This window comes from Giraffa tippelskirchi, chromosome 8 (assembly GCF_054371585.1).
Source record: "Giraffa tippelskirchi isolate mGirTip1 chromosome 8, T2T-mGirTip1v1.2.pri, whole genome shotgun sequence".
NCBI classification, from domain to species: Eukaryota; Metazoa; Chordata; class Mammalia; order Artiodactyla; family Giraffidae; genus Giraffa; species Giraffa tippelskirchi.
The window spans coordinates 158,266,110-158,290,333 of NC_137282.1; the positions used below are offsets into that span (position 1 = coordinate 158,266,110).

Here is a 24,224-nt window from a genome sequence, read left to right on the forward strand (position 1 = left end):
CAGCCAGACCGAGGCTGGCACGGTGGCCTGGGGGCCGAGAGGCTCAGCCCCTTCCCCTCGCCTCCCTCCTGGCCAGATGTGGTTCCCGAGCAGGTGAGCTCCGAGGGAGTCCCGAATCCTGCGGCTTCTTTTCAAGCTCCCTTCTAATTAGAAGACAGCGGTGAAATCATTGGAGTGATTTTATCTGTCATGGGAAAGCAAACCCCAGTCCAAACCTCGGTGGCCCAGCCCAGAATCACCGACGCCCTGGTCCTCCCTCTAAAAAGTTTTAGTGGAAAAAAAAAAAGAAAGAAAGAGCCAGGAAGCCACCGAGGAGTGGGGGAGGGGCGGGGACCCGTGAAAGTGAGAGGCCAGGGTGGACCTAAAATAGACGCGTGTCTGAGTACGCAAATGCGTGTGTGCGTGTGTGCATGTGTGTGTGCGCGCGCGTGTTTGACTGTCTGCAGTGGGAGGAGATTAAACCTGAAAGCCAGAAATGAAACAGAACCGTGAACGTCTTCACCTACTGAGAAACACTTTGATCTGAGATCCGACGCTGAAGGAGCCCTGGGGGTTGCGGACCCGCATCCGCCAGGTTGAACCTCGCTGGCCGGTGGGGAGACCGGAACCGGGATCAGGCCGCACCGCGTGCCTCCAGGTGCGCGGCACCTCAGCGGCGGGTCCAGGCACCGGGTCTTGCCCTTCCCCGCCCCCCCCACCCAGGGGTGGAGATTCTCCCAGCACCCCCAAAGTTCCCAAGGGGAAGAGAGCCCGGGGGCGAGCGTGCAGATGCCCCCATTGCTTGAGTGCGCAAACACACCGAGTCACTCTCGCGTCGCTCCCAGCACCCTCCAGCAGGCAGTTTGCCTTGGTTCTCCGGCCAGGGACTGACCGGGAAAGCGGGTTGGGGCTGTTGGGAAAAGCTGGAGCTGATGGCGAGATTGCCGCGGCTATAAATCCATCACTTCCCAGGTCAGCTCTGCGAGGCGCTGGGACTAGGGCTGGCGGAGCGAATTCCTGGGCTAGCGCGCATGCGTCGGCAGGTAGCAACCCAGCTCTTTATGACCAGGTGAGATGTTGGTGAGCAGGTAAAAAAAGGAGGATTTGCCTAAGCGATTCCAGGGAGCGGGCCCGGCCGAGCCCTACAGCCCATGCCCGGCGGGGACCCGTCGCCAGGAGCGCCGAGCCGCGATGTCCATACTTGCCAAAATGGGGGACTGGCAGGTACGGGGGTTTGCCTCGGCCGGGGCTGAGGTGGGCGGGGGTGGAGCGGGGGAGGGGGCCGGGCGGGGGGAGGCGGAGAGGAAGAGCCGTGGCCCAGGGCGGCGGAGTCGCAGGGGAGGCGCGCGGGGCAGCGCCCAGGAGTGTTCCCCGGAGAGAACGCGGGCAGGAGAAACGGGCGCAGGCGGCGGCCGTGGCGCCGGGGGCCACGCGCGCCACCGGCCGGCCGGGCGCGGGGGAAAGTCCGGCGCACGCTCCACAGGTGGCCCCGGGGGTCACTTGTGGTTGGCGCTACAGCCGCCGGGCCCCCCCCGCCCTCCGCCACCACCCCCCAAGTAGAAACTGGGCTGGATGACTCATTCGCGCGGGGGCAGGGCGCGGGGCGGGGGTGCGCTGCGCCGGGAGGGAAGGTTCCGTGCTCGCTACGCCTCTGGTCTCGCCCTGGACCCCAGGGCTGCGCGTGAGCCGGGGCTCGCGTGCACCTGTCTCTCTTCCCGTCTCCACATTTGGGGGAACCCAGAGGGCGGGAGGACTAGAGAGGGGGACGGCTGGACGGGTCGCGCCGGCGAGCGTGTTCTTTCGGGGAATGCCTTAAAGAGTTTGCGCCAAGTTGAGTTTTTCACTCCTGCTTGTTCCCGAAGCTTTTTTTTTTTTCACCGCTTGGGTTCCGGGTGGGGGTGACTGGTGGGGGGCGGTAAGTGGCGAGTGAGGCGGCAGAAAGCCTAGATTTGGTCGAAACCGACGCCTCCCGACGTTGGCCCGACTAGGCCTCAGGCACCGCGAGGCCAAGTAGACTCAGATACTTCGCTTCCTGAGCCCGGGGCCTGACCTCGGCCAAGGGAGCCTTAGGTTCAGCGTCCTCCTCCTACCTTCCAGACATTTCCCTACGAAACCAGGGAGGCTCTGGCCTGGCTGGTGAGGAGGGCAGCCTCTGCCCTGTCGCCGATTTCCTAATGGGAACCGCGGGGCCCTCTTTTCGCCTTAGCCAAGGGAAGGCCTCTTGGGGCGAGATTCTGAGTGCCGAAAAGCCTGCGGGCCCATTGCAATGGAAGTCCCCATAGTTCTTAAAGAAAAGCCGAGGTCCTGCTCCTTCCAGGGCGAATTCTTTTGCTTGTTTCAGGTTCTGGCCATTAGAAGCAAAGTTCAGAGAAGTCCCATCTTCGCTCTCTGGAGTCGGGAAAAGGAAGTCAACACGATGTATTTCTTTCTTTCCTTGTACTTATTATTTTATCAGCTGGGAGGTCTTTGAAGCCTCTCCTTCCCAGTTAAACCTAAACAAGTGCAACTTCATCTCCAGAGTTAGACTTTGTGGCTTAAGGGTGCAAATCCCACTCCGAGCTCAGGTCTCTGGTACCCACTTTCTCCCTCTCTTGCCCTGTGGCTCTCAGGGCCCTTCATTCTCTTCTCTGGAGGGTGAAGACTGGGGGGCTCTTTGAAAACCGAGGTCTTTCGGTTTTATCCTCCAGCCAGGTGAACTTTGCCGCAGAATTCCTTGGGGCGAGAAAAGACCAGGAGTGCGGGCCTGGCCAGGGGCTGGGCCTCCAGTGAGCCCTGCTGAGGTTGAGAAGCAGCACGATTCCAGCCTGGAGGAGACAGGATTGAACCCTGGGCCTGCCTCCAGGCGGGCTCAGTTTAACAAGCAGCGGGAAGCTGGGATCTCGCGTGGGGCAGGCGGATTTGGGGTCTGCAGGGGCCGGATCCTCGGGTTGGGCCTGCTGGACTCCTGGGGCCCACTTGGTGGTGACCACCACCACAGGCAAAAATGGCATCATCCCGTCTCCCTGGGTGTCTCTTGGTCTCTCTCAGGTGTCTCTGTCCCTCACACAGATAACTCAGTCTTCTCCCAATGCCCTTTACACGCCCCCAGACCAGGCCTGGACACACCCGACCCCTGCCTCCAGGCCTGGCGCTGCCGTCCTGGGGTCTGGGGCAGGCCGGAGCATTGACATGCAATGAAGAGACTTGTGGTGGAAATGACGCTCACACTAGCGCGGCCTCGCTGGCTCCGGGGGCGACGGGGCGCTCGCCAGGGCCTTTCTTCAGCGCTCGGCGCCGCGGAGCCCTGGGGCCCCAATCTGCACCTCAAAGGAGCCCTCGGCGGGAAAACAACAACAGTTTAGCAGCCCCGGCGGGTGCGGAGCCAGAGATCCGCGGGGCTCGGGTCAGCGAAGGGGGAAGGTGGATAAGACGAAGGCCTTTACATGCCTTCCCCAGCCCACAAGGAGAAAGAAAGCGAAACTTAAAAGAGTTCCCCAAGAGCACTGGGGGCGCTGGCGACGTGAGGGTGTACACTGCCCTGCTCCCAGCCCAGAGCGTGGCCTGTGGATCGCTCTCCGGGGCTGCGGCGGCGGCTGGGAGGGTGTCGGTGCTCCAGGCGGCCCCGATCCCGACGTTCAGCCGCTGCTCTGGGCGGCGGCCCTGGGGGCAGCCCGCAGGGTGCGTGGCGCTAGGCTGGAAGTTGACCATTTTTGAGGGCGGAGTACCGTGCCAAGTCTCGAGCTGGGTTCAGCCAAGAGGCTGTGCTGGTGTGCAGGTGGGAAAAGGGACTGCAAGGGAGGGCCCGGGGCCTAGGGAGGGAGCCTCCCTCTCCCCCCATCCCTGGCTCTGAACCCCCTTCTAGCTCTAGCCTCCTTCGTAACTTTAAAGTTTTGTTGTTGGTGTCATTGGGGGGACTGTGGTGGTTGTGGCCTACTCTGCCAGGCTTGGGGGCATTGGCGGCTGTCGTTTGGAGGGAGACTTTCCCTTGGGCAGCTTGGGGAGGAGGGGGTCCCCCTCCTCTCGCCTTCCTTCCACCTGTTAAGCAACGCTCCTATTTGCCACAGTCTCTTACCCTCCCTCCTCCGCCCCTGCGAGGACGCACCGAGAAAACTGGGAGGCCTAGAGTTTTGCAAGAAACAGGCCTAGACGGAATCAGAGGTCGTTACTAGAGCAACTCAGAGGTGAAACCTACTGTTGCTGGGGCTGGGGCTGGGGGTGGGGGTGGGGAGTGGTTTGCAGGATTGCAGAGGGAGAAAGAAGGTTTTTTACGGAGGACAAACGAGGACGCTCACCGGGGGAAATTGATTTCTAAGGATTACATCACATCTTTTTCGGTCGTTCTTTCTTTAAAAAAATTTTTTTTTCTGTTTCACAATAGGAAAAACAAAACAAAACACGAAGCCCGAGTAGGGCGCGCAGGCCCCTGCTTGGAGCCGGGGAGCCTAGACTGGCGGACCCGGGCTAGGGGGTGGCTCCCCGGCCTCCAGGTTCCGCGCCAGCCGGGCACTGCGCCGCGAGCGCGCCCGCGTTAGTAACAGCACCAAATCATGAAGGAACTCTCCCTGCTTTAATTAAAAAGGGGAATCTTGGGAAAACTGGAGCAGATTAGCACAGCAAAGGGTTGGTTCCCAGCGATTTATTTTGATGCATGCATGACACGCCGCACACATGTCGGTATTTCGGCTCAACTCCAGAAGCGTGTGTGAGCCTCCGTAGGAGTTCCGTATTCCTGTCCACATCGCACCTAGGAAGCCCTTAGCCCAAATACCACGTTGAATTATCCGTCGGCCCTAGCTTCGTACAAATGAGAGGAAAAGCATTTAACCCCTGGAGCTGTCAAGCAGCCTCTTCAGGGTACACTTTTTATTTTATACGCGGCAATTAAAGGATGGCAAACCCCAGCCGAGCGACTGAAGCCGTTTGGCAAAAATCTCCAACCTGGGGGTGGGAGGTGGGGGGTGTGTGTGTGTGTGTGAAGCGCGAAGCCAATAAAACTCCCGGGGCGCTGCGGCCGGAGGTGTAGGCTGCCGGCAGCGGAGGCGATCTCTGGCTGGGCAAAAAATCCTGGAGTGATGTCGCCGGTCTTGGGTTGATGGTTATACTTAATTGAGAAAAAGGATAATAATTTCTGATAAAATTGGACAGGGCCCGAAAGGACGAAACCTCTGGTGGAGGCAGGGATGGGGGCGACGGGCTGGGAGAGCTGGGCCCCGGGAGCGGCCACTCAGACCGTGCGCAGGCCTGGGACGAGGAGAAGAGGAGAGAGAAGACGACACGGGGTCGGGGGCGCCGGCTCAGCGGCGCGCTGCGGGGCTCAGGGGAGACTCCGTGGGCTCCCGGGCGGGCAAGCGCTCTAGGAGCGAGTTCGCGGCTCGCAGAGGCCTTTATACCTGGGTCGGAGCGGCCGGCGGCAGATTGTGGTGCTGGCGAGCAATTGGACTATTGTTGATATGCTAATGAGGCGATTAGGCTGTTGGTAAAGAGCAGGAAAAGGGAAAAGTTTCTACCATTAGAGGGAGATCTCCGAGCGCACACGGGAGCTCCTTCCCTCCTCGCCTCCTCCTCCTCACCCTCCTCCTCCTCACCCTCCTCCTCTTCGCCCTCCCCCTCCTCCTGCGCTCGCCGCCCGCAGCCGGCACTTTGCGCTTACCCGGAGAGTAGCTCCACTTGGGTGCGAGGCGGAGAGGGGCCAAATCTATTCACGCCGATCCATGAAAATGCTTTGGAAACTGACGGACAACATCAAGTACGAGGACTGCGAGGTAAGCGCGGCGCGGGCACTCTCTCTCCCGCGGCTGCAGGCTCGGAGCTCCGCTTCCCTCCTCTCCTCGCCGCCAGCTGCGAGAGGCGGGTGGGACAAACTTTGCCCAGCGCTGCGCCGGCCTCTCCAATTCTCCCGAAGAGCGCAGGGGAGAAGCCAGCGAGGAAGGCTAAGGACGTTCCCTTCTTTCATTCTCCTCCTTCGCAGCCCCCTGTCCCACTCCCCCCGCCCCCGCCCCCGATTTTCTCTGGACCAATTTTGAGTGTGACTAAGGGTAGACGAGCGTGGGTTTTTGAAGTCATTTTTGGCAACGGGGCAGGGGTCTGTGAACTCTGCTGTCTCTCCAACGAGCTTCTGAGGGCCCAGGTCACCAGAAAGAGAAAGGGAAAACCCCTTTCCTTCTTTAATTCTTTGTCTCTGATCTTTAACATTCTTTCTTTTATATATTCATTCTTTCCTTCTTTTCTACCGCTCCTCCACCCAACCCGCTCTAAAAAGGCCCCCTCCCGTTTGGAGAAGGGGCCCGCAGCCTGCGCTCTGAGCGGGGGCGCACCTCCCCGTGAGCAGGTTCAGTTTGGGAGCACTCCTCCACCGAACGGCTGCGGGGCTTCCTCCAGTATCCTGTGTTATTCGAGAAGTTCTAGGCAGCTTCTCGCTCTGTGCTACTGGGTCGGCACATCCCTGGGGTGGAGGCGGGAGCCTGCTGGCCGCCGCGTTCTCGGCTGCGTGACCGTGGGAATCCCGGCGGGGCTGCCCACAGCCTCCGGTGCGCGGAACCCGCCCGGCCGATAGAGCGGGCCGCCTTGGAGCCCGTTTCAAAACCCACAGTCCCGGCAGCTCGGCTTCGTGGGGCAGCCGGGGAAGCCCCGGGACCGCGGGCCTGGCGGCAGCTGCCCCAGCCCCCTTCTAGCCCCCCGCTGGAAAGAGCCGATGAATCACAGGAGGGCGGACTGGGGAGGGGGCCGCCGCCAGAGACTACCTACGTAAATAGTAGGTGGCAGTCCCGGCTTTGGCTCCCCCCCCCTTCTCTCTTTTTGGCATTTAGAGCTGGGAATGTGGAGCGCAGAGGTCTGTGCGGGGCGCGGCGGGGGTCTGCACTTGAAATGAGAACCTGGGCTTGGGTGAACGACGTGTCCCCCGCCCCCTCCTCGTCTTCTCTCCGTGGACTATTTCAATTCTTTTTCTTTTCCCAGCCCCTCCTGTTCGCCCTTCCTTCCCCCTGTGAATGGGGCACGGAGTGACATGCCAAGGGGTCGGTTGCTTAGCTGGAGACTCGTGGCGTGGCTGGTGCGGGGCGCAGAGGCTGACTCCATGTCAGACCAGTCGCTTTGTTTTCAGGGCCGGGGGGCCCTTTGCGGACCGGTTGGGGTGACAGCGGGCTCCTAAGCCTCCTCGGGCCGTGGCCCGGGGCTCGGGCATCCCCCTTCTCGAAGGCCGAAAGCCCCGGCGGGCGGGGTCCAAAGCGGCGCGAGGCGCCCGGGGGACCCAGGTGGGAAACGAAGAACTTGCACCCCCAGAGTGAGGACCCTGTGGGGGTGCGTCGAGTGCATGTACGTGTGAGTGAGAGCAAAGGGGGAGAAAAAGACGAGAAGCGAGAGGAGAGAGAGGAGGAGAAAACAGTGAAGGCTGTTTCAACAACTTTGCGGTGGCGAGCGCCGGAGCAGGGATTTCGGGTTTCCGAGCCGGCTCGGGGCTGTCTAATTATGCCGGGCTCTGCAGGGACATGCAGGAGGCGAGGTGCCGCTTGTTCTGACACCCCGGCGGGCAGACTGGCAGCGGCGACCGGGGGAGAGCGAGCCGTGTCATCGGGGGTGCGTCAGGCGGGAGTGGCCCAGCCAGTCGGACGGGTTTGCGCCGGGAGCGGGGAACCCGTGCCAGCGGCGCCCGGGCTGGGCCGCCTCGCGTCTCTGCGCGCCCCGGGCCGCGGCCTGGTGCCCCCCGCCCCGCCCCTCCTTCGCGAGCCCAGGCCCCGGAGAGCCGAGGGCGGGGCGGCCGGCGGCGCAGAGCGGCCGGTCCCCGGAGGCCGCGGGAAGCAAGAGAGCGGCGGCCCAGACGAGAGCCGGTCCCGGGCGGGGCGCCGGGCCATGGAGAAGCCGCGCGGCGGCGGGCGGCCGGACCCCGCGCCCCAGGCCCGGCTGCGGAGCGGAGGAGCCCGCGGCCGGAGAGGCCCGGCCGGCCGCAGCTCGGGGGCCGAGAGCCCTTCGAACGCCCGGCTGCGGTCCCCGGGAGTGCCCGGCAGCGCCGCGCGGCCCCCGCGGCATGCCGAGGTCTGCCCCAGCCTTTTAGGTCTGATTGTCCTCGCTCGCTTCCTCTCCCCTCCCCCTCCCCCGCGGCCTCCCCCTCCGCGCGCTCCGGCGCGGCCCCCTCCCCTTCCTCCCCCCTCTCCCCTCCCTCCTCCCCCCCCTCCTCCCGGGCTCTCCCTCCCCTCTCCCCACTCCGGGCTCCTCTCTCGCGCCCACACTTTCTTTCTCACACACGCACGCAAGACACACTCTCCCCCTCTCCGCGCGCTCGCGCTCGGTCTCCCCGTCTCCCTCTTTCTCTTTCGCTTTGGCCTGCCCTGCAACCTTTTAAAATGTTGCCCCTTCCCTGTGATTCGCCAGCCGCCGCGCCGCGGCCCCCCGCGCGCTCGCCCGCTCCCTCTCTCGCCCGCTTTTTGTCTCGCGCGCTGCCTCTCCCCACCTCCGATTTGCTACACTGAGGCTCCCGTCAATGGACTGCATTGAGAGCCGGCTCCGGCGCGAGTTGCCTCTCCGCTTCACGCTCGATTTCCAGGCATTCTTCCCTTATTAAGTATTCGTGTAATATTAATAGTCATGAATATCTGCTATTAGGAGGCTCCAGGAACGCTGCCCAGCGCGGTTATTAGAAGCTCAAGCGAAGCCGCGGCTCAGAAAAGAGGGGGAGACACGGATTAAGGAACACGCGCGCACACACACAGACACAAACAGACACACACACTTTTTTTTTTTTTTTGCTTTTTTGCCTTTTCGGGTTTTTTTTTTTTCCATTTTTTAAGGAACTTTGAATCCTACCCGATCGCGGCAGGATAGAGACCGTGGGTTCGACCAGCTGAAGGCGCCGCTCGAATCGGTGGTTCAAGTTCGGATGGACCAGAGTGGGGCTCCGGCGCCCGGGGGAGCGGCGGCGCGGTGACCGGAGTCCTGGGTGGCGCGGGGCGCCTTTTGTGTGGGGCGCGCTCGGGCGGCGGGGCAGCCGGGCTCTCCGCGCTTGCTTGTTGTTTTCCACCCTGACTCGTTACCCCAGACTCTTCGCAGATGTTAGTTCACAGTTTTTCAGCTATGGTGAGTCCCATCCCCACCCCCACCCCTGCCTCTTTAGGAATCCTAGCCTGGAAACCTGGGGCTGCGGAGCGGCCCGAGACCTCGGGTTCCTCGCCCGGTTTTCCTTCAGGGCGCCCGCCTTTCCTCGTTTGCATTTCCCGCTCCCCCCTCCCCCCCCCGTTTCTCTCCTTCTCTTCCAACCTTCTGTCGAACGCGGTCCCCCCGCACCACCGCGCGACCTCTCCCGGCTCGCACACCTACCTCGCCGCTACTTCCCCAGCGTGTTTTCTCTCCGCGTTCATCTTTATTTCCTCGCCGCTTCACTTGTTCCCGAGACGTGCTCAACATCTGATGCTTAATCCGGATGCAGGAAAAACGCTGCCCGGCGTGCCCCTTCTTCTCCCCGGGGCCCGGGGCTGAACCTCCGAGGGTTCGCATTCCCTGGAATCAACTCCGTTCACTTGTTTTGCAAACGAATTGCAGTAGAGGAACAGAAGTCAGGCGTTTCTACTGCCCTTTGGGGCTGGGTGGAAGGGGCGGGGGCCTCCGCCCCGGGGCGCATCTCTCTTTTAAACTCAATATAAGGCTGAATCTTTGCATTTTAAACCTTGACTTGACGTCCCCCTCTTCCCCGTCGCTCTCATAAATCGACCCTGTCCAGAAAAGGCTCCTAAGTGAGGAAGTGGAAAGACAACCCCCCATCCCGCAGTTAAAAACCTTCTTTGAGCTGGTAATTTAAACGTGGGCTTTCCTTACAGCCCCTCTACGAAATATGTTTCTATTTAAATAGTCATGAAATGGTAATAGTCTTTGAATGGGCATGATTTTTTCCCCCTCCAAATAAATGGAACAGGGTAAACAATAACGCCGTGGCAGGCAGGTTCAAAGCCAGGGAGAGAGAAAAGGCCGCTTCTGGCTGTTTAATATTTACTAGGAATTTCAATTTTGCTTAAGGGAGGTTTCCCTCTGCTGCTGAGCGGGCTGTAGTCCGGGAGGCCCTTTTCTGCCCACCCCCCCCTTTGCAAGAAACGCCTATGGAGAGTCTCTTATGCCCCCTCGATTGGCACCGGCGAAAATACCATGCGATTGGGGAAAGAAGGGCCCGTTTCGCTTTTGGAGAATTTTCTGCCAAAGCCCCGCGGAGGGCTAGTTCCTCGCGGCGGCCTGAGGACGGGGCCGGGCGGTTTCGCACTCAGCCTTGCGGAGTGGCCCGACGCCTGATGCAGTCTTCTCTCCCCTTGGCCTCGCTCTCTTCCAGGACCGTCACGACGGCGCCAGCAACGGGACGGCACGGTTGCCCCAGCTGGGCACTGTAGGTCAATCTCCCTACACGAGCGCCCCGCCGCTGTCCCATACCCCCAATGCCGACTTCCAGCCCCCCTACTTCCCCCCGCCCTACCAGCCTATCTACCCCCAGTCGCAAGATCCTTACTCCCACGTCAACGACCCCTACAGCCTGAATCCCCTGCACGCCCAGCCGCAGCCGCAGCACCCGGGCTGGCCCGGTCAGAGGCAGAGCCAGGAGTCTGGGCTCCTGCACACGCACCGGGGGCTGCCCCACCAGCTGTCGGGCCTGGATCCTCGCAGGGACTACCGGCGGCACGAGGACCTCCTGCACGGCCCCCACGGGCTTGGCTCCGGACTCGGAGACCTCCCGATCCACTCCTTACCTCACGCCATCGAGGACGTGCCGGTAAGAGGCCGCGCGCGCGCGCGGGAGGCGGGAGAGCAAATGCGGTCCCCGCTCACCCACGCCCGGGAAAGGGTCCCCCCTGAAACGTCCAGCCCCGGGGACTCGGTTTTCCTCCTCCCAGCTGTTTACTTTCTCCAAATCTCCTTTTGTTTTATCGGGTGGACCCTTTGAGGACCCACCTAGACAACCGCATGCCAAAGATTCAAAAGTAGTTGAGAGTTCGCCCGGGAGAACAATGGTTCGCAGAGCTCCTTCAAACAATGCCTGCGTTACCATTTATAAATCAGACGAGTGTCACCGTGGACGCTACCTTCCCCTCTCGGCGACAGTAAACTGTTTCGATTATGAGAGGATCTGATTCCACCGCTATGTCTGACGTGGGGGTTTCTCCCAGTCCTGAAAGACGTCTTAGAGTGGATCAAAAGAGCTCGTTTAAATGCCCTAGCGATTTAAAAGAACGTGTAAAAGACACACGAAGAAAATTATTTTGACCGGATTTTATGAGTGCTAGGGGGTCTCTGAAAGTTATGTGTATACCCTACCCTGATTAAAGAATACTAAGTGGCAAATCCGAACAGGAGGACATTAAATGCAGCCTTTTTTTCTCTTCCTAGGGGTGCTAAGTGCTGACCTCATAAATCATTAGCTGGGTTCCAAACGCCCATCAGGACCTGCTACACCCCCATATTACTTTAATGTTTTGAGACTATTGGGCAATGCATTCTTTGAGTTCTAATTCATTTATTATCAATAAATGCAGTTTTCGATGATTTCTAAATAAGCATGGTATTAGCACATTTACTCTTTGGCAGTGCAAACCAGGCTATTGATAATTTGAAAATACTTTCTGAAATTAAATTTTAACCAGCATCTCTGCTTCAATTCTACATATTTATGGTTTCCTCACAACCTTCCTGAAATGGAATTAGAACAAGCCAATAATTTTATTAAAGCTGTAAAGGCTCTGTTAATGCTGCTTTTCTTTGGAGAGGAAATGTATCTGGATGTGATTTTTGCTAAAATGCTATTTCAAATTACTGCATCAAATATTGCAGCAATATGTCCGTTGACAGTTTAATGATTACTGCATTAGATTGCAAAGAAAATGGTCAGATGAACTTACCTGCTTGCTTGGTGAATTTAAAACGTTATTTAAGTTACATAGGGAAATAGAAAATTTATTACATCTCTCATTTGGCCTAGTTAATCACTGAAATTTGTTGGTTATGTTTAGCAGCCTAGCATGGAAAGCAGGAAAGTAGGCATTTGATCCAGTGTGGGGTTTAGTCAGTCTTGTGTGCGTGCATATGTGTATGTTTTCATACATGTTTTTAGAAACATATTACACAGTTCATTTCTTGGAAAGTAAAATGAGAGGAGGAATAGTTGGGAGAAGGGCCATTAAAAAACAAACTTGGAAGTTGTGACCATTTGAGTTCCCCTTCCCAAAGAGTCTCTGAGTCCTGATCCTAGTCTGCTCCTTGGAAATATTTGAATTGCAAAACAACGTTGCAAGCTTTTTAAACTTACCGTGAATTAGAATTGCTCTACTTTGCAAAAAATTCCAAAGTGGCTGGTGTGAATTCTTAACACCTGTATAGTCACTCTTTGTGGTGAAATTGGCCTATAGGAGAAATTAACCAAAAGATAAATAAAAACAAGGAAACCCAGTTGCTGCTCTTCCCCTTCCCTCCCCCAACCTTTTAAGAAAAAATTCTTTCAAAGGAATTTGGGTCAGGAAAAGGGTTGTTTTCAATTTTCCCATTGCTGCAACAGTTAACCTTTAATGAGAACGACCGCCAAATATTTAAGAAAATCAAATCAATGGTGAAAATTATTTAATCATTAATATCTCAGTGGGGTTTTAAACTTAACAGTCTTCCCTGTATGGACAAGGTCTAGAAATAACACAAATAAAAGTATTATGCCACAGTACATTTACTTTATGGGTTTAGGGTGCATGCATAAAGGGATCATATTTCCCCATATAGTTAAAACACAAGAACTGCAGCAGTAGTCATTTCTGAACATTTCTCAATTTAATTATACTTAAATCCAGAAGCACTTTAGGCAAGTTACAAATGAGAGCATTGAGTATAATAAAACCTGTAATAAAGCAACTTAGTACCATCCACCCGGAATCATTGCGATCAGGCACAATTAACAGGAGCATAAATCCAAGACAGAATGGAAAATGTTCGAATCAGTATTATTGTTGGACAAAGACTAGAGAAGGAAGTAATAGTTTTTTTAAATTGTAATGCCTGCGTTTGGTAACGATTGCGAAATCTTCTATCTCAGCAGCCCTGGTGCTAATTTGTAAACACAGCCAGACATTATATTGCCTGTCAGTTTCTGCATTAGAAAACATGATTTCATTTTACTTTCTAATCACGTTTTGACTGTAGCACACATGTATACCCATCCATCTGTAAAAAAAAAAAAAGGAAAAAAGAAGCCCACACTAACAAATCTGCTGCTGGACACAGCAGGGAATCCTCAAAGGCTCCCCCCACCCCGCTTCTTTTTATCATTTTCATATCCAATTTGATGTTTGATATTCAATTTAGACAGTAGTCCTTAAAAAAAAAATTTTTTTTTTTTGTTTCTCCGTAAGTGAAGGTGCATATACACGTTTGCTCTTTATCACATTACCTAAAACGTTTCTAATACTCCCAGGCCACTCCCGCCTCTGTCATTTCTATTGTGTTTCTCTGGCTTTTGCTGCCTGAACAGTGGAATCGCTGAAGTCCGAAGCCGCTGAGGCGCCAAACTAAAGCTAGGTGTATTTTGAAAGGTTGAGCAGGCTGTGAGAAAGATTAGGTGTTCCCAAACTCGATTTAATTTCCAAAGAAAGTTTTGTTCCCCACTCCCACCTCCTTCAAATGTGGATTATTTGCTGGGGGTCGAGAAATTGGCCATGGGTGTACAGTGAAACCTCTTGAGCTGCAAAGCCCCAAATTCCAATAAGCCAAGATGAGATGTTTATATATAAATGTCACCAGATGGGAGGGGGGATTTCGATTCTACACCTTCCCCTCCCCCTATCTTGCGCGAAATATTCATTTCCTTTTGTTTTGATTATACACTTACATCCATGTGTATCCTTTTGTTGCAGCATGTAGAAGACCCGGGTATTAACATCCCAGATCAAACTGTAATTAAGAAAGGTAAGCCATTTCCTTCTGCATTCCAAGCATGTCCTTACAGGCATAGTGGTATTTAAAAGAACTTGCAGAGGTGTATTTATTTTTTTCAAGTAGGATTTCCTAAAGGCTCAGAATTAGCGAATAGATAGGCATAGAACAGCAATGCTTAAATGATCGGCTTTCAGTAGGTTAGTAATGGCAACAGGCTAGCTTTGTTCTGATTCATGACTTGATCATTTAATTTAGTTTAATGATATCTGGACAAACACATGAAATGTATAATAGTTGAGCAGATTTGGAAGTGGCATTTCAATTTTGAATAGCTTTTTTAACAGTTTAGTTAATCCACTGTGTGAGTGGCCATGAGTGTTAGGAAGTGTATAATGCTAAAAACAGTGCAAATAATTCAGTATTAATATGGGGGCAGATGATAAAGACAGCAGTCCTTAGCAGAGGGGGAAAAAAAAACTTTCAAGTTCTTATACTGAATTTCTCATTAGGTGTTGAAGAGTTTTTTAAACTTTGTGAATTAGGTTAGCAAAAATTTGGCTTTTGGTTAAAATGAGCTTCTTGGAAGATGTCAGGTTTATTAGCATAATTGTTCTGAGCATAAATTGTTTTTTAAAAGTGTCAAATGATTTGGATGGATTTGTAATTTATGTTGCATTTAGTGAGTAAAATAAAGTTTACTGGATTAAATGCTATTCACAGCAGCTTTTTTTTTCTTGGTTATAGTGGCAACGTTACATTTCAGGATTCTAGGCACCACCAGAGGATGATGCTATATAAAACTGTTCTCATTTCTAACCCCAATCAGTATATTGTTAGCGAGTTTAAAGTTTCATTTTTGCATCTGTGAAGTCTTTGTCACGTCAAATTAGATGTGCAAGGGATAAATCTTAAGAGATGCTCTTTCCAAGTCGACATGATAATTGGCTCTTTTATTAGTAATCTCTCAAGAGTTCGTTTAACTCCTATTGTCTCTATTAGCCTCCCCAGAGCTATTAATGTCACAAGTGATCTATCCAAAACCTAGAGTCCCCCCTCCCTATACGTCTAAAATATCCCCATTAAAGAGAGAGTACTGTGATAAGCATGTATTATGTAGTATGTCTCCATGTGGAATTTTAATACAAATGCATACTGTATTTAAGTGGTTGTGAATGCATCTGAATTATATTGGTGTTAGAAATGCAGCGTGTTGGTACACTTCCTGCTGGCCTTGAATTTTTTTTCTCCAAGTATGGGGGAATCCAACAATGAAGAACTTGTGATTTTAACTAATAAGAATATAGCCTCCCCCCTCCCTCAAAGAAGGCGCTTAAGCGTAGGGACTGTTAACTCTTTGCTCCTCGAAAGAACACATTGCTAGTATTCCATGGTAGACCTGTTTATTCTTTTTTTTCCTCAATTCGAAATTGGGCTTGGCATGGATTTCCAAACTCCTTTTCACAGATAAACGTAAGGGGGGTGGGCAGGATTATTTATCAAAAGGCTGGGGCGTGTGCGCTGTGTGACAACTTGAATCCACCGCTTCTCTTGGCTTGGGTGCCATGACTGAGATGCTCATTTTTACAGGCTGCTTTAGCCGTGGAGACTCTTGGCTGATTTTAATTATGGGTCTTTGAGCAGTTTCTCCCCATCACTGAAGAAGCCCCCGCCCCCGCAAAAGCTTCTGAGTCCACAAAGGGCTTTTCTCTCGGCTCTGGGGCCCAGGGTCCTCCGATGCTGAGACAGCCGAGAGGGTCACCGTCTCACCAGCACCTCTAGACAGCGCCCCAGCGGTTACAGGGCGAGGGGGTCCCGGCGGAAGGACGGGCCGGGCTGGCGGGGCGGGGTCGCCCAGGGGGACCCGCCGAGGGGCTCAGGCTTCCACCTCCCACAGGGATGGAGCCGGAGGGACCAGGGCAGGTGGGGAAGGAGCCATGGGATTTTCGGGGCTGGAGGAGAAGCGGGTGAGGGGGGGTTGGTGGCGGCGCAGGCCTGGGGCGAGGGGCCCGGGGCCCCGCAGGGCTCCACAGGGATCCCCGGCGCCCACACGCGGCCTCCCCATGTGTCTCCGCAGGCCCCGTGTCCCTGTCCAAGTCCAACAGCAACGCCGTCTCTGCCATCCCCATCAACAAGGACAACCTCTTCGGCGGCGTCGTGAACCCCAACGAAGTCTTCTGTTCAGTTCCGGGTCGCCTCTCGCTCCTCAGCTCCACCTCGAAGTACAAGGTCACGGTGGCGGAAGTACAGCGGCGCCTCTCACCGCCCGAGTGTCTCAACGCTTCGCTGCTGGGCGGAGTGCTGAGGAGGTGAGGCCCCGCCCCGCCCCGCCCCGCCCCGCCCCGCCCCGCCCCGCGGCCGTGGAGAGAGGGGGCGGGGGAAGCACTGCGCCTGCGCAAGGGCGGTGACGCCAACGGGCCCGCCCTCCGCGGGAAAAGAAAGGGGCGGGGAGAAGGAGCGTAGAACCGAGTGGGTGGGAGCTGGGGGCGGGGTGGGCGGGGCGAGGCGACGCGCGCCTGCGCACTCCGCCGCCTTCCCGCGCGCGCGCGCGCGCGTTCCGTCGTTCCGGGGCCGCGCGGCCGGCGCGGCGCGCTCACCGGGCGCTCGGCCGCCCCCCGCCCCTCCCCGCGCGCACGCGCAGCTCGCTCCTCGGCTGACTCAGTCCCGGCCGCGGCAGCCGCGGGGCGCCGTGCACCCGCCTGTTCCCTCCTCGCGTCCACGTTGCGGGCCTAGGAAAACTTCATCTCGGGCGGCTCACTTTGCCTTGCCTCCATGCAGGGTCTCTGATCGCAGAGGGCTTGCGGCGCTTGAATAGAGTTTTAAGCAGAAGACGATGGTTTTAGAGTCAGCGCGCCACGCCCCCGCGTCCCTGTCACCCCAGGCCCGACGGGCCCGAGGGGCTTGCGCTAATAATTCGGATGCGCCGCGTCCGCACGTGCCAGCCGGCGTGCAAGGCAGGGTTACGTGCATTTTGTTTGGTCGCTACCTACGATTGCATGTTGCCTACGTGGTCAGGAATTCTCATCTCGAGCGCGCGAGGTTGGAGTGATTCGTTTCCTAGATAAGATTTTATGAGGGTCAGCGAGGTGAAGCACCTTCCCTGAGGGCAGTTTGTCCCTCCTGTGGGCTTTTTACTTCTTGGGGGGTCCCACCTAGGGTTGTGTGTGGTGGGTCTTACGTTGAACGGTCCCAGATATTTTATACTTCTTTCTAGTTTTTAATAAAGTGGGCCCCAAACTTCATTCTTTGACATGTATTCATATAGCTATTTATAGACCAAGAGTTCTGCTGTGATGGGGTATATCCTATACAAAGGCTTACAAAACCATTTTTGGGCAGATTTTAGCATTAGCTGACCTACTCTTTTCTTCCTCCTTCATAGTCATTTGCTGTGCCTTTGTAATCTTTCACTGACACATCTAAATCTGCCTCTGCCTCTTCCTACCCCTTCCCCCATCCCCAGTATTGGAGACTGTTTACCTAGGGGAGTATAATCTAATCCACACAATTAAAGAGCACTTGAGTAGGGAATAAAATCCGAAATTAATTAATTTGCTGTTTTATTTAAACAATTTATCTTAACCACTTTCTGATTATGGGAGTCTATTTAGACATCTATTTAGAACCACCTCCACTGTCTCTGAATTCAGTGACGTTTGTAAAGGCTGATATCAACTTTTGACATTTCCAGTTAGGCTGGTGACATGGCATGTAAACAGTTGGTGAAATGAATTTCCCACTGGGGCTGAAGCCAGAGCAAGAAACCTGAGAGTGATGATAACTTTGGTTACTCTGAACAGGCTCACAACAGATCTTGCAAAGACAATTTAAAGACCCCATTGGGATTTGTGTGATTGTAACAACAGGGAAAATATACAGTAATCAGTTGAGCTCAAAAATACTTCACACCCTGGAGATGAGAACTATGTTTATTTGTTTGTGGTTCTTCTTTAGAGAGTTGAAAAATCAAAACCTTCCAACCTGCCACCATAGTTGCAGTAATAAGTGAATACAGGGGGTGCTTTACAGTCTAGCAAGCATGCATCTCCTATGATCTTTCCTTACCAGGTTTCCTTTCCTTATATATCTTGGGGCCAGGATTCTTAATTTTTAAAAGCACATTTTAGGAAGTTGTCGAAATGACTACACTGGTATGCAGAGCAACTGAATGTTTTCTAAATCCATTTCTCACATATATTTGTGAAACAGGGCGAAGTCTAAAAATGGAGGAAGATCTTTAAGAGAAAAACTGGACAAAATAGGATTAAATCTGCCAGCAGGGAGGCGTAAAGCTGCCAATGTCACCCTGCTCACATCACTAGTAGAGGGTAAGCGAGTTCCCTTGCTAACAAGAAGGGAAGTTTCTCCTGGGAAAGTGGATGCTATTCAGTAGCCAGATGTTTGGTTATATTTTGTGTTAATTGTGCAATTTCATTTTTTTTCCAGAGAATGTAGTAGCTGGAAGTGAACGGGATTCTTGCATGTGAAAAAACTATTTGCATTTAGTCCTGTCCTCCTTTCCTCTTCCCCTCTGCTACAAAATTACACCCCCCCCCCCAGCCCAGTTTTGACCTAAACAATGTGAAAATTTAAGAACTGCATACTCTTCAAGTTCCTGTCTCCTTTATGGAGCTCAGCAGTAAATCACTTAAGCTACTCTGACATCTGCGTTTGAGAAATGCGTGACCATTACTTCCTGAATTAATTTGGGAATCTTTGACCTGCATCCTGATTTAAGACCATCCTGAAAGCTCAGGGTTATATGCCCTTTCAGGTTTTTGTTTTCCAAACATATGCTCCCTTATCTCTCATTTAATTGTGCTTCTCTACTGGAGAGGAAGAAAAATGAACAGTTTTAGACTTTGAGTTATTTGGATAGGAAAAGAAAAAAGAAATAAGCATTGCAGAAAGTTTCTCATGCCAGTTTTTTAAGCACACACACACACACAGGCTTCTAAACTCCTCAAAACAAAAGCTCACCCTGTCCTCACTCCCTGTTCGAGATACACCACAGTCTAGTCACGGTAGTCACATTCTTACTTCTTCCAGATCCTTGTTAAGTTTGTCTGATACTAAATTGGTTAAAGTTTGGGTGTGTTGGAATGAATGTGTAGTTCTCTTGCATTTTCCTTTGTGTTCTGTTGGAAATGTCTCATGCCAATAGGAAAAAAAGGAACTTAAGTTATGGTGCAGATTTCAAAACCACCATTTATATTTAAAGATGGCAGTTTATCTTACTTATATCTTGTATTTGAGGAGATATTGTATGACTGAATTCAGGTTCTCGCATTGTAAATAATTTTTAAAATATTTAAAAACACGAATTTGAGGAGAAATCCTGTGAACCATTTGTTAATGGTGTCAAAAATGATAACTCACGTAACTGTTAAGGAATAAGCAATTGTTCAGTTCCAGAAACTTATCTACAGTAGCACTGTATTAAAATAATACCGGTGCCCTGGGAAACCACCATTCAGACCCTGACAGCATTATACGCAAAGAAAATAGTAGTAGCGACTTTGGGTGTAGTGTGAGAGTGTTCGTGGGTCTGGGGGTTGAGTCCCATCGCAGGGAGGCAGTTTCTGGAGAACTGTTATTGTTTGTGCTCCGCTCCATTTTATGGAAACAAGCTCCGCGGAGAGGGCTTTGATGCTCTAATTGGCGCATGCGTTCTTCCGGAGCTGGAGCTAATGGCAGGAAGCCCTGCAGTAAAAACCAACTGGTTCAGGAAATTAAAACCAAAGATTCGAAAATCAACAACACAGACAGACTCAGTGGAGTGACCCTCAAATCCTCTTGGTTAATCGGTTTGGATGAACAGATAATTATATGCGATAAAGTTAAAATGTAAACCCTTAGTCGTTCCCTTGCAGAAAAGCTCAAGGAGTAATTATGAATATCATTTTATGAACGCGTTGATAGGTGTGAGGCTGGAACACAAGAAACGTTTTAAAAGAGAAGGTGGGAGAATATCGTCAGGGTGGGGGATGAGACTGGGTGGGGAGGTGATGGGAATCTACATTTTCAAATCATCTTGGCCTTCTAGGGTAAGTGGCCATTTTCCCTGAGAAATGCATCTGCTAGATACTACAGAGAAGGAAAGAAAATGCCTCAAGTGGGGAAACAAGTCGTTTGTGTTTCCTGCAACAGCTGGGTTAAGAAAATAAGGGAGCTGGAAGTCTTGATCCCAGCTTTTTTCATTCTCTTGCCCTCTCCTTCCTCCTCTCACCTCTTGCCAGGAGAAGCTGTCCACCTAGCCAGGGACTTTGGGTACGTGTGTGAAACCGAATTTCCTGCCAAAGCAGTAGCTGAATTTCTCAACCGACAACATTCCGATCCCAATGAGCAAGTGACAAGAAAAAACATGCTCCTGGCTACAAAGTAAGCCATTTACCTCTCCGGGGTCTCTGTGTCTCACTGTCAAAGAGAAACATCAAAATCGCCTTTACCCTCACTTTTGGCCTCTTTTCCTTTTGTGTTAATCAGTTTTGTTGTTGTAAACGCTGAAATTACAACACAATCTAATAAACCATGATAGAACTTAAAGAGGAAATACAAGGAAGATTATGAGTGTGTATTTCCCTCTTTCCCCTCCCTTCTGCCCTACCTTCTCATTTAAAGAAAAAAAAAATTAGCATGTATGGGAATGGAGTATAGTGGGGATGTGAGGGAAGCTGAGTGTGGCTTTGTGACTATGTTATTTCAAGAAAACCAGAACCAAGATCTTAAAGGAGTGGACAGACTTGCCTGGGTCAGTTTTTGTCTCTTATCAATAGGTTCTCCAAGGGCAAGGATTAAGTTAGTGGCTTGCAAAATGTTCAGGTCAGAAGCTGGCCTAGTTTCCACCCTAATCCCTTCTCCCATTTCTCACCTTGCTTTCTCGACCTCCTCAAAAGTGCCGCACACACACACCCCACAAGTTCTAGCCTACAGGAGAGATGTCAAATCAGTTTCAAAATGGCCCAAGTTATATTCCCATCGGTGCCTGGGCTGAATAGGCTTCTCCAGGTGGTGTGTGAAAAGAAAATGACTGTTTTGATGTTTTCTGGAAATTAAAAGGCTTGTTTGGAAGCCCATAATTATCAAAGTCAATGTCCCAGGAGGGCTGGATCCAGAGGGCAGAGGCTGAGGCCTCTGGTGGGGCACTTTCTGGCCTGGGGACATCAACTGGCCTTGGGGGAGGCAGCCTGCCAGTACTCCCCATTCTGCCTCCTCCCTGTGAAGCCCCCTACCCAAAGCCCCCACCCAAAAGCTGCTGCTGCCTCAGGAAGGCCCCAGCCAGTCCTGGCTTCCCAGATTCAGAGAATGAGCTACCCCTGTAGGCCTCATCACCTGTATTTCAACTTTTCCCTCTTCTCTTAGCTTCCTAAGCACACCCACACTCACAGTTTTACCTAGACATTTTTTTGTGGGGGGGGAATTGCATGGGAAAAGAGGTGGCAAGGGAGATTGAAATGTCTATTTCTGCTTCCCCAAACCACTGAATTATCCCCACACTTGGGTATTGAAGTGCCTTTTATTTTTTAAGAGTAAAACAATCCCAAGAAAAGGTTTTGCTTTCCTTGTCCACACCCACCCTGATTTGAAGGTGCATGAGTGGAGAGTTATCCCCCCAGACCTCAGACTGCTCAGGTCGCGCTGGAAGGTCAGGGAAGAGGGTCTCGATAGTATTTTGAGCAGGACAGCTGATGGGTGCGGGCTATTGGCTGTGGCAGAGATGCTTGTGTTTCTGACTCCCTGCCCTTCCTACTCACCTGCCTTTCTGTCCTGATGGGTGAAGTGTTTTCCTATATCAGGGATGCGTGGTGTGAGTGAGAAATGGGGGTTAGAAAAATTTGGTTCAGGACTTCCCTGGCAGTCCAGTGGTTAAGACTCTCTGCTTCCTCTGCAAGGGGCACCAGTTCGATTCCTGGTGCGGGAACTAAGAGTCCACATGCCACAGGGCACAGCACAGAGAAAAAGAAAAGTTTGATGCAGTTGAGAGGGGAGAGACACAGGTGGAAAGGTGGGGGGCCGTTAGTGGAAGTGTTTAAGGAGCAGGAGATGTGTGGATGGATCCTGGGAGGTGGCTGGGTCTCCCCAGCTGTGCCCTGCACCCCCTGTCTGTCTCTGGGGCCCTGAGTCAGGTCAGCTGTCATGCAGACAGAGCTGGCTGCAGGGAGGAAGGTCTTGTCTTCGCTGCTGGTGCTGCTCACACGGAGCCTCACCCCCGGTCTCTCTGCTCTGCTTGTGCTGCAGACAGATCTGCAAGGAGTTCACCGACCTGCTGGCCCAGGACCGATCGCCCCTGGGGAACTCGCGGCCCAACCCCATCCTGGAGCCGGGCATCCAGAGCTGTTTGACCCACTTCAACCTCATCTCCCACGGCTTCGGCAGCCCGGCGGTGTGCGCCGCAGTCACGGCCCTGCAGAACTATCTCACCGAGGCCCTCAAGGCCATGGACAAAATGTACCTCAGCAACAACCCCAACAGCCACACGGACAACAGCGCCAAAAGCAGTGACAAAGAGGAGAAGCACAGAAAGTGAGGCTCTCCTCCCGCCCCGCCCGCCCGTCCACCTCCGCCTGCACCTCCATCCCCCCACCGCCCACCGCCGGCAGGTGACAGCGCCGGGGACCAGCGACCCTCCACTGCTGCTACTGCTGCCGCCGCCGCCGCCGCCGCCGCCGCCGCCTTCGCTCCGGAGTCCCCGGGGCCCGGGGAACCACGCTCCGCGGCGAGAGGGGCGACCCCTCAGGCCCCGGCCCCGACGCCCCCATCAGCATCACCTCCCCTTTACCCCCTCCCGTGCGTGGAGCCTAAGAGAACCGAACAGGCCGTGAAGCCAGCAAAGAAAAGTTCTGTCCGAGTTTGTGAACCTTTTTTTTTTTTAACCCAACAAATCAACAACAAAGACAACAAAAAATTAAAAACTTTTTTTTTTTTGTAGAAAAAAGAACGTAAAAATTAAAAAAAAAAATTCTATGAGTTTCACGGGATGGAATCACCACCTTCCTTACATATTTCAGTTCAGATTGTAGCCATACTAAAAAAAAAAAAGGCAAAAAGGATCATGACATTTTTATCAGTATTGTGAATAAACTTGAACACAGATACTCGAAGTTCCATGTCTTGTCTTCAGTTGTAAAAGTTTTCCCTCTTCAAGGTAAAGCGACTAACTTGAACTTTTTCTCTGGCAACACGATTCACAATTCTATAAGGGAATCAGTGTTCATGTCTCTGTATATATTTATTTATGTGTAATTTAATGGGAATTGTAAATATGGTGAGTCTGTTTTAAGCCTTTTTTTTTTTTTAATTTATCTGGTGATCTCGTTTACCTCTTGTTTAGTGGGTTTTGAATCTTTCCTATTAGTTCTTCATGTGGTTCATGGTACTTATTTAGGAATTCAAGGTTTGGGAGATTTTTTTTTTTTTCCTCTGGGATTCATGAATTTAGCCCTGTTGTAGCATGTTAAAGACAACAATGAAACAGCTGAACAAATTTTAAAAAGTAAAATAAAATTTTATAAATAATTAGTATTACATTTAGCTTTTCATTGAACTGAAAGGAAAAAAAAAAAAAGTGATACTGGACCCTGGAAAGATTTAACTTGAGTGGTTTGATAACCGTTCTATGTTTTGTGGGGGAGAAGCAAAAAAGTTTATTTTATTCCACTGTCCTCCCTTAAAAGCATCATTTGAGCAATAAATGAGTATTGTCTTTAAACCAAGGGTTAGGGATGTTTTCCTCTCTCTCTCTTTCTCTCTCTTTTTGTTCAAAGAACTTCAAACATTTGGGACCGCCTGGTATTCTGTATTTTCACTGGCCATTTTGGAAGCAGTTATAGCTGTATTGTATTGAGTTGTGCTGGCAGTAGTTTTCATGCCTGTCAATGTATCATAGTCCTTTGTTGCCCAGATAAATAAATATTTGATACGCTTTATGTCGATTTTTTTTATTCAGTGGCTGTCTTTACCCAGGCGTATTTTTGTTCTTGGCAGTATTTTTTATTCAGTATGGTTACAGTAATTGAGTTTAACTCTCCCTTGGCAATTGCTCCTTGCAATAAGCAGCTGAACCCATTGTTTCCCTTAAGTATAATAAAAACTTACTTTCAACTTGGAGTTCAGAGCAGGGTATCATTTAGATATTCCATTGAGTCTGTATTCAGACAAATGACACAATAAAACCCAATGTATTCTTTTGGATAAAAGATTGTGTGTACTGCTCAAGGAATGACATACTATCTTTTCCTTACTAGAAACATTAATTTGATTATTAAAAATAAAGTTATATTTTATTTATGTTGACCCTTTAGGTTTTCATTTGTGTTTTGAAAACCAAAATATAAAATCGTCAGAGCCAAAACCTAAAGGATGGCAAGGAAGATGGACAACAGGCCAGGGGA

At 52.2% G+C, this 24,224-nt stretch overlaps 1 protein-coding gene across 3 annotated transcripts; it reads left to right on the plus strand.

The window, feature by feature from the left end:
• The first annotated feature begins 1,055 nt into the window (after positions 1–1,055).
• On the plus strand, positions 1,056–23,759 carry TFAP2A (transcription factor AP-2 alpha). Of its 3 annotated transcripts, none has more exons than XM_081517969.1 (7): positions 1,056–1,203; positions 10,262–10,696; positions 13,815–13,866; positions 15,911–16,142; positions 18,043–18,161; positions 20,073–20,214; positions 22,072–23,759. In XM_081517969.1, the coding sequence occupies exons 1-7, from the start codon at positions 1,171–1,173 to the stop codon at positions 22,358–22,360; spliced, it is 1,302 nt and encodes a 433-aa protein (XP_081374095.1). In that variant the 5' UTR covers positions 1,056–1,170; the 3' UTR covers positions 22,361–23,759. The 3 variants fall into 3 exon arrangements, with proteins under 3 accessions (XP_081374095.1, XP_081374094.1, XP_081374096.1); XM_081517968.1 differs by lacking the exon at positions 1,056–1,203 and adding an exon at positions 5,371–5,720; XM_081517970.1 differs by lacking the exon at positions 1,056–1,203 and adding an exon at positions 8,439–9,024.
• The last annotated feature ends 465 nt before the right edge of the window (positions 23,760–24,224 follow it).

Coding starts and splice junctions, on each gene's coding strand:
- TFAP2A (XM_081517968.1), top strand. CDS start 5,670: ATGAAAATGCTTTGGAAACTGACGGACAACATCAAGTACGAGGACTGC. Junction 10,697..13,814: donor ACGCCATCGAGGACGTGCCG/GTAAGAGGCCGC, acceptor CTTTTGTTGCAG/CATGTAGAAGACCCGGGTAT. Junction 20,215..22,071: donor AACATGCTCCTGGCTACAAA/GTAAGCCATTTA, acceptor CTTGTGCTGCAG/ACAGATCTGCAAGGAGTTCA.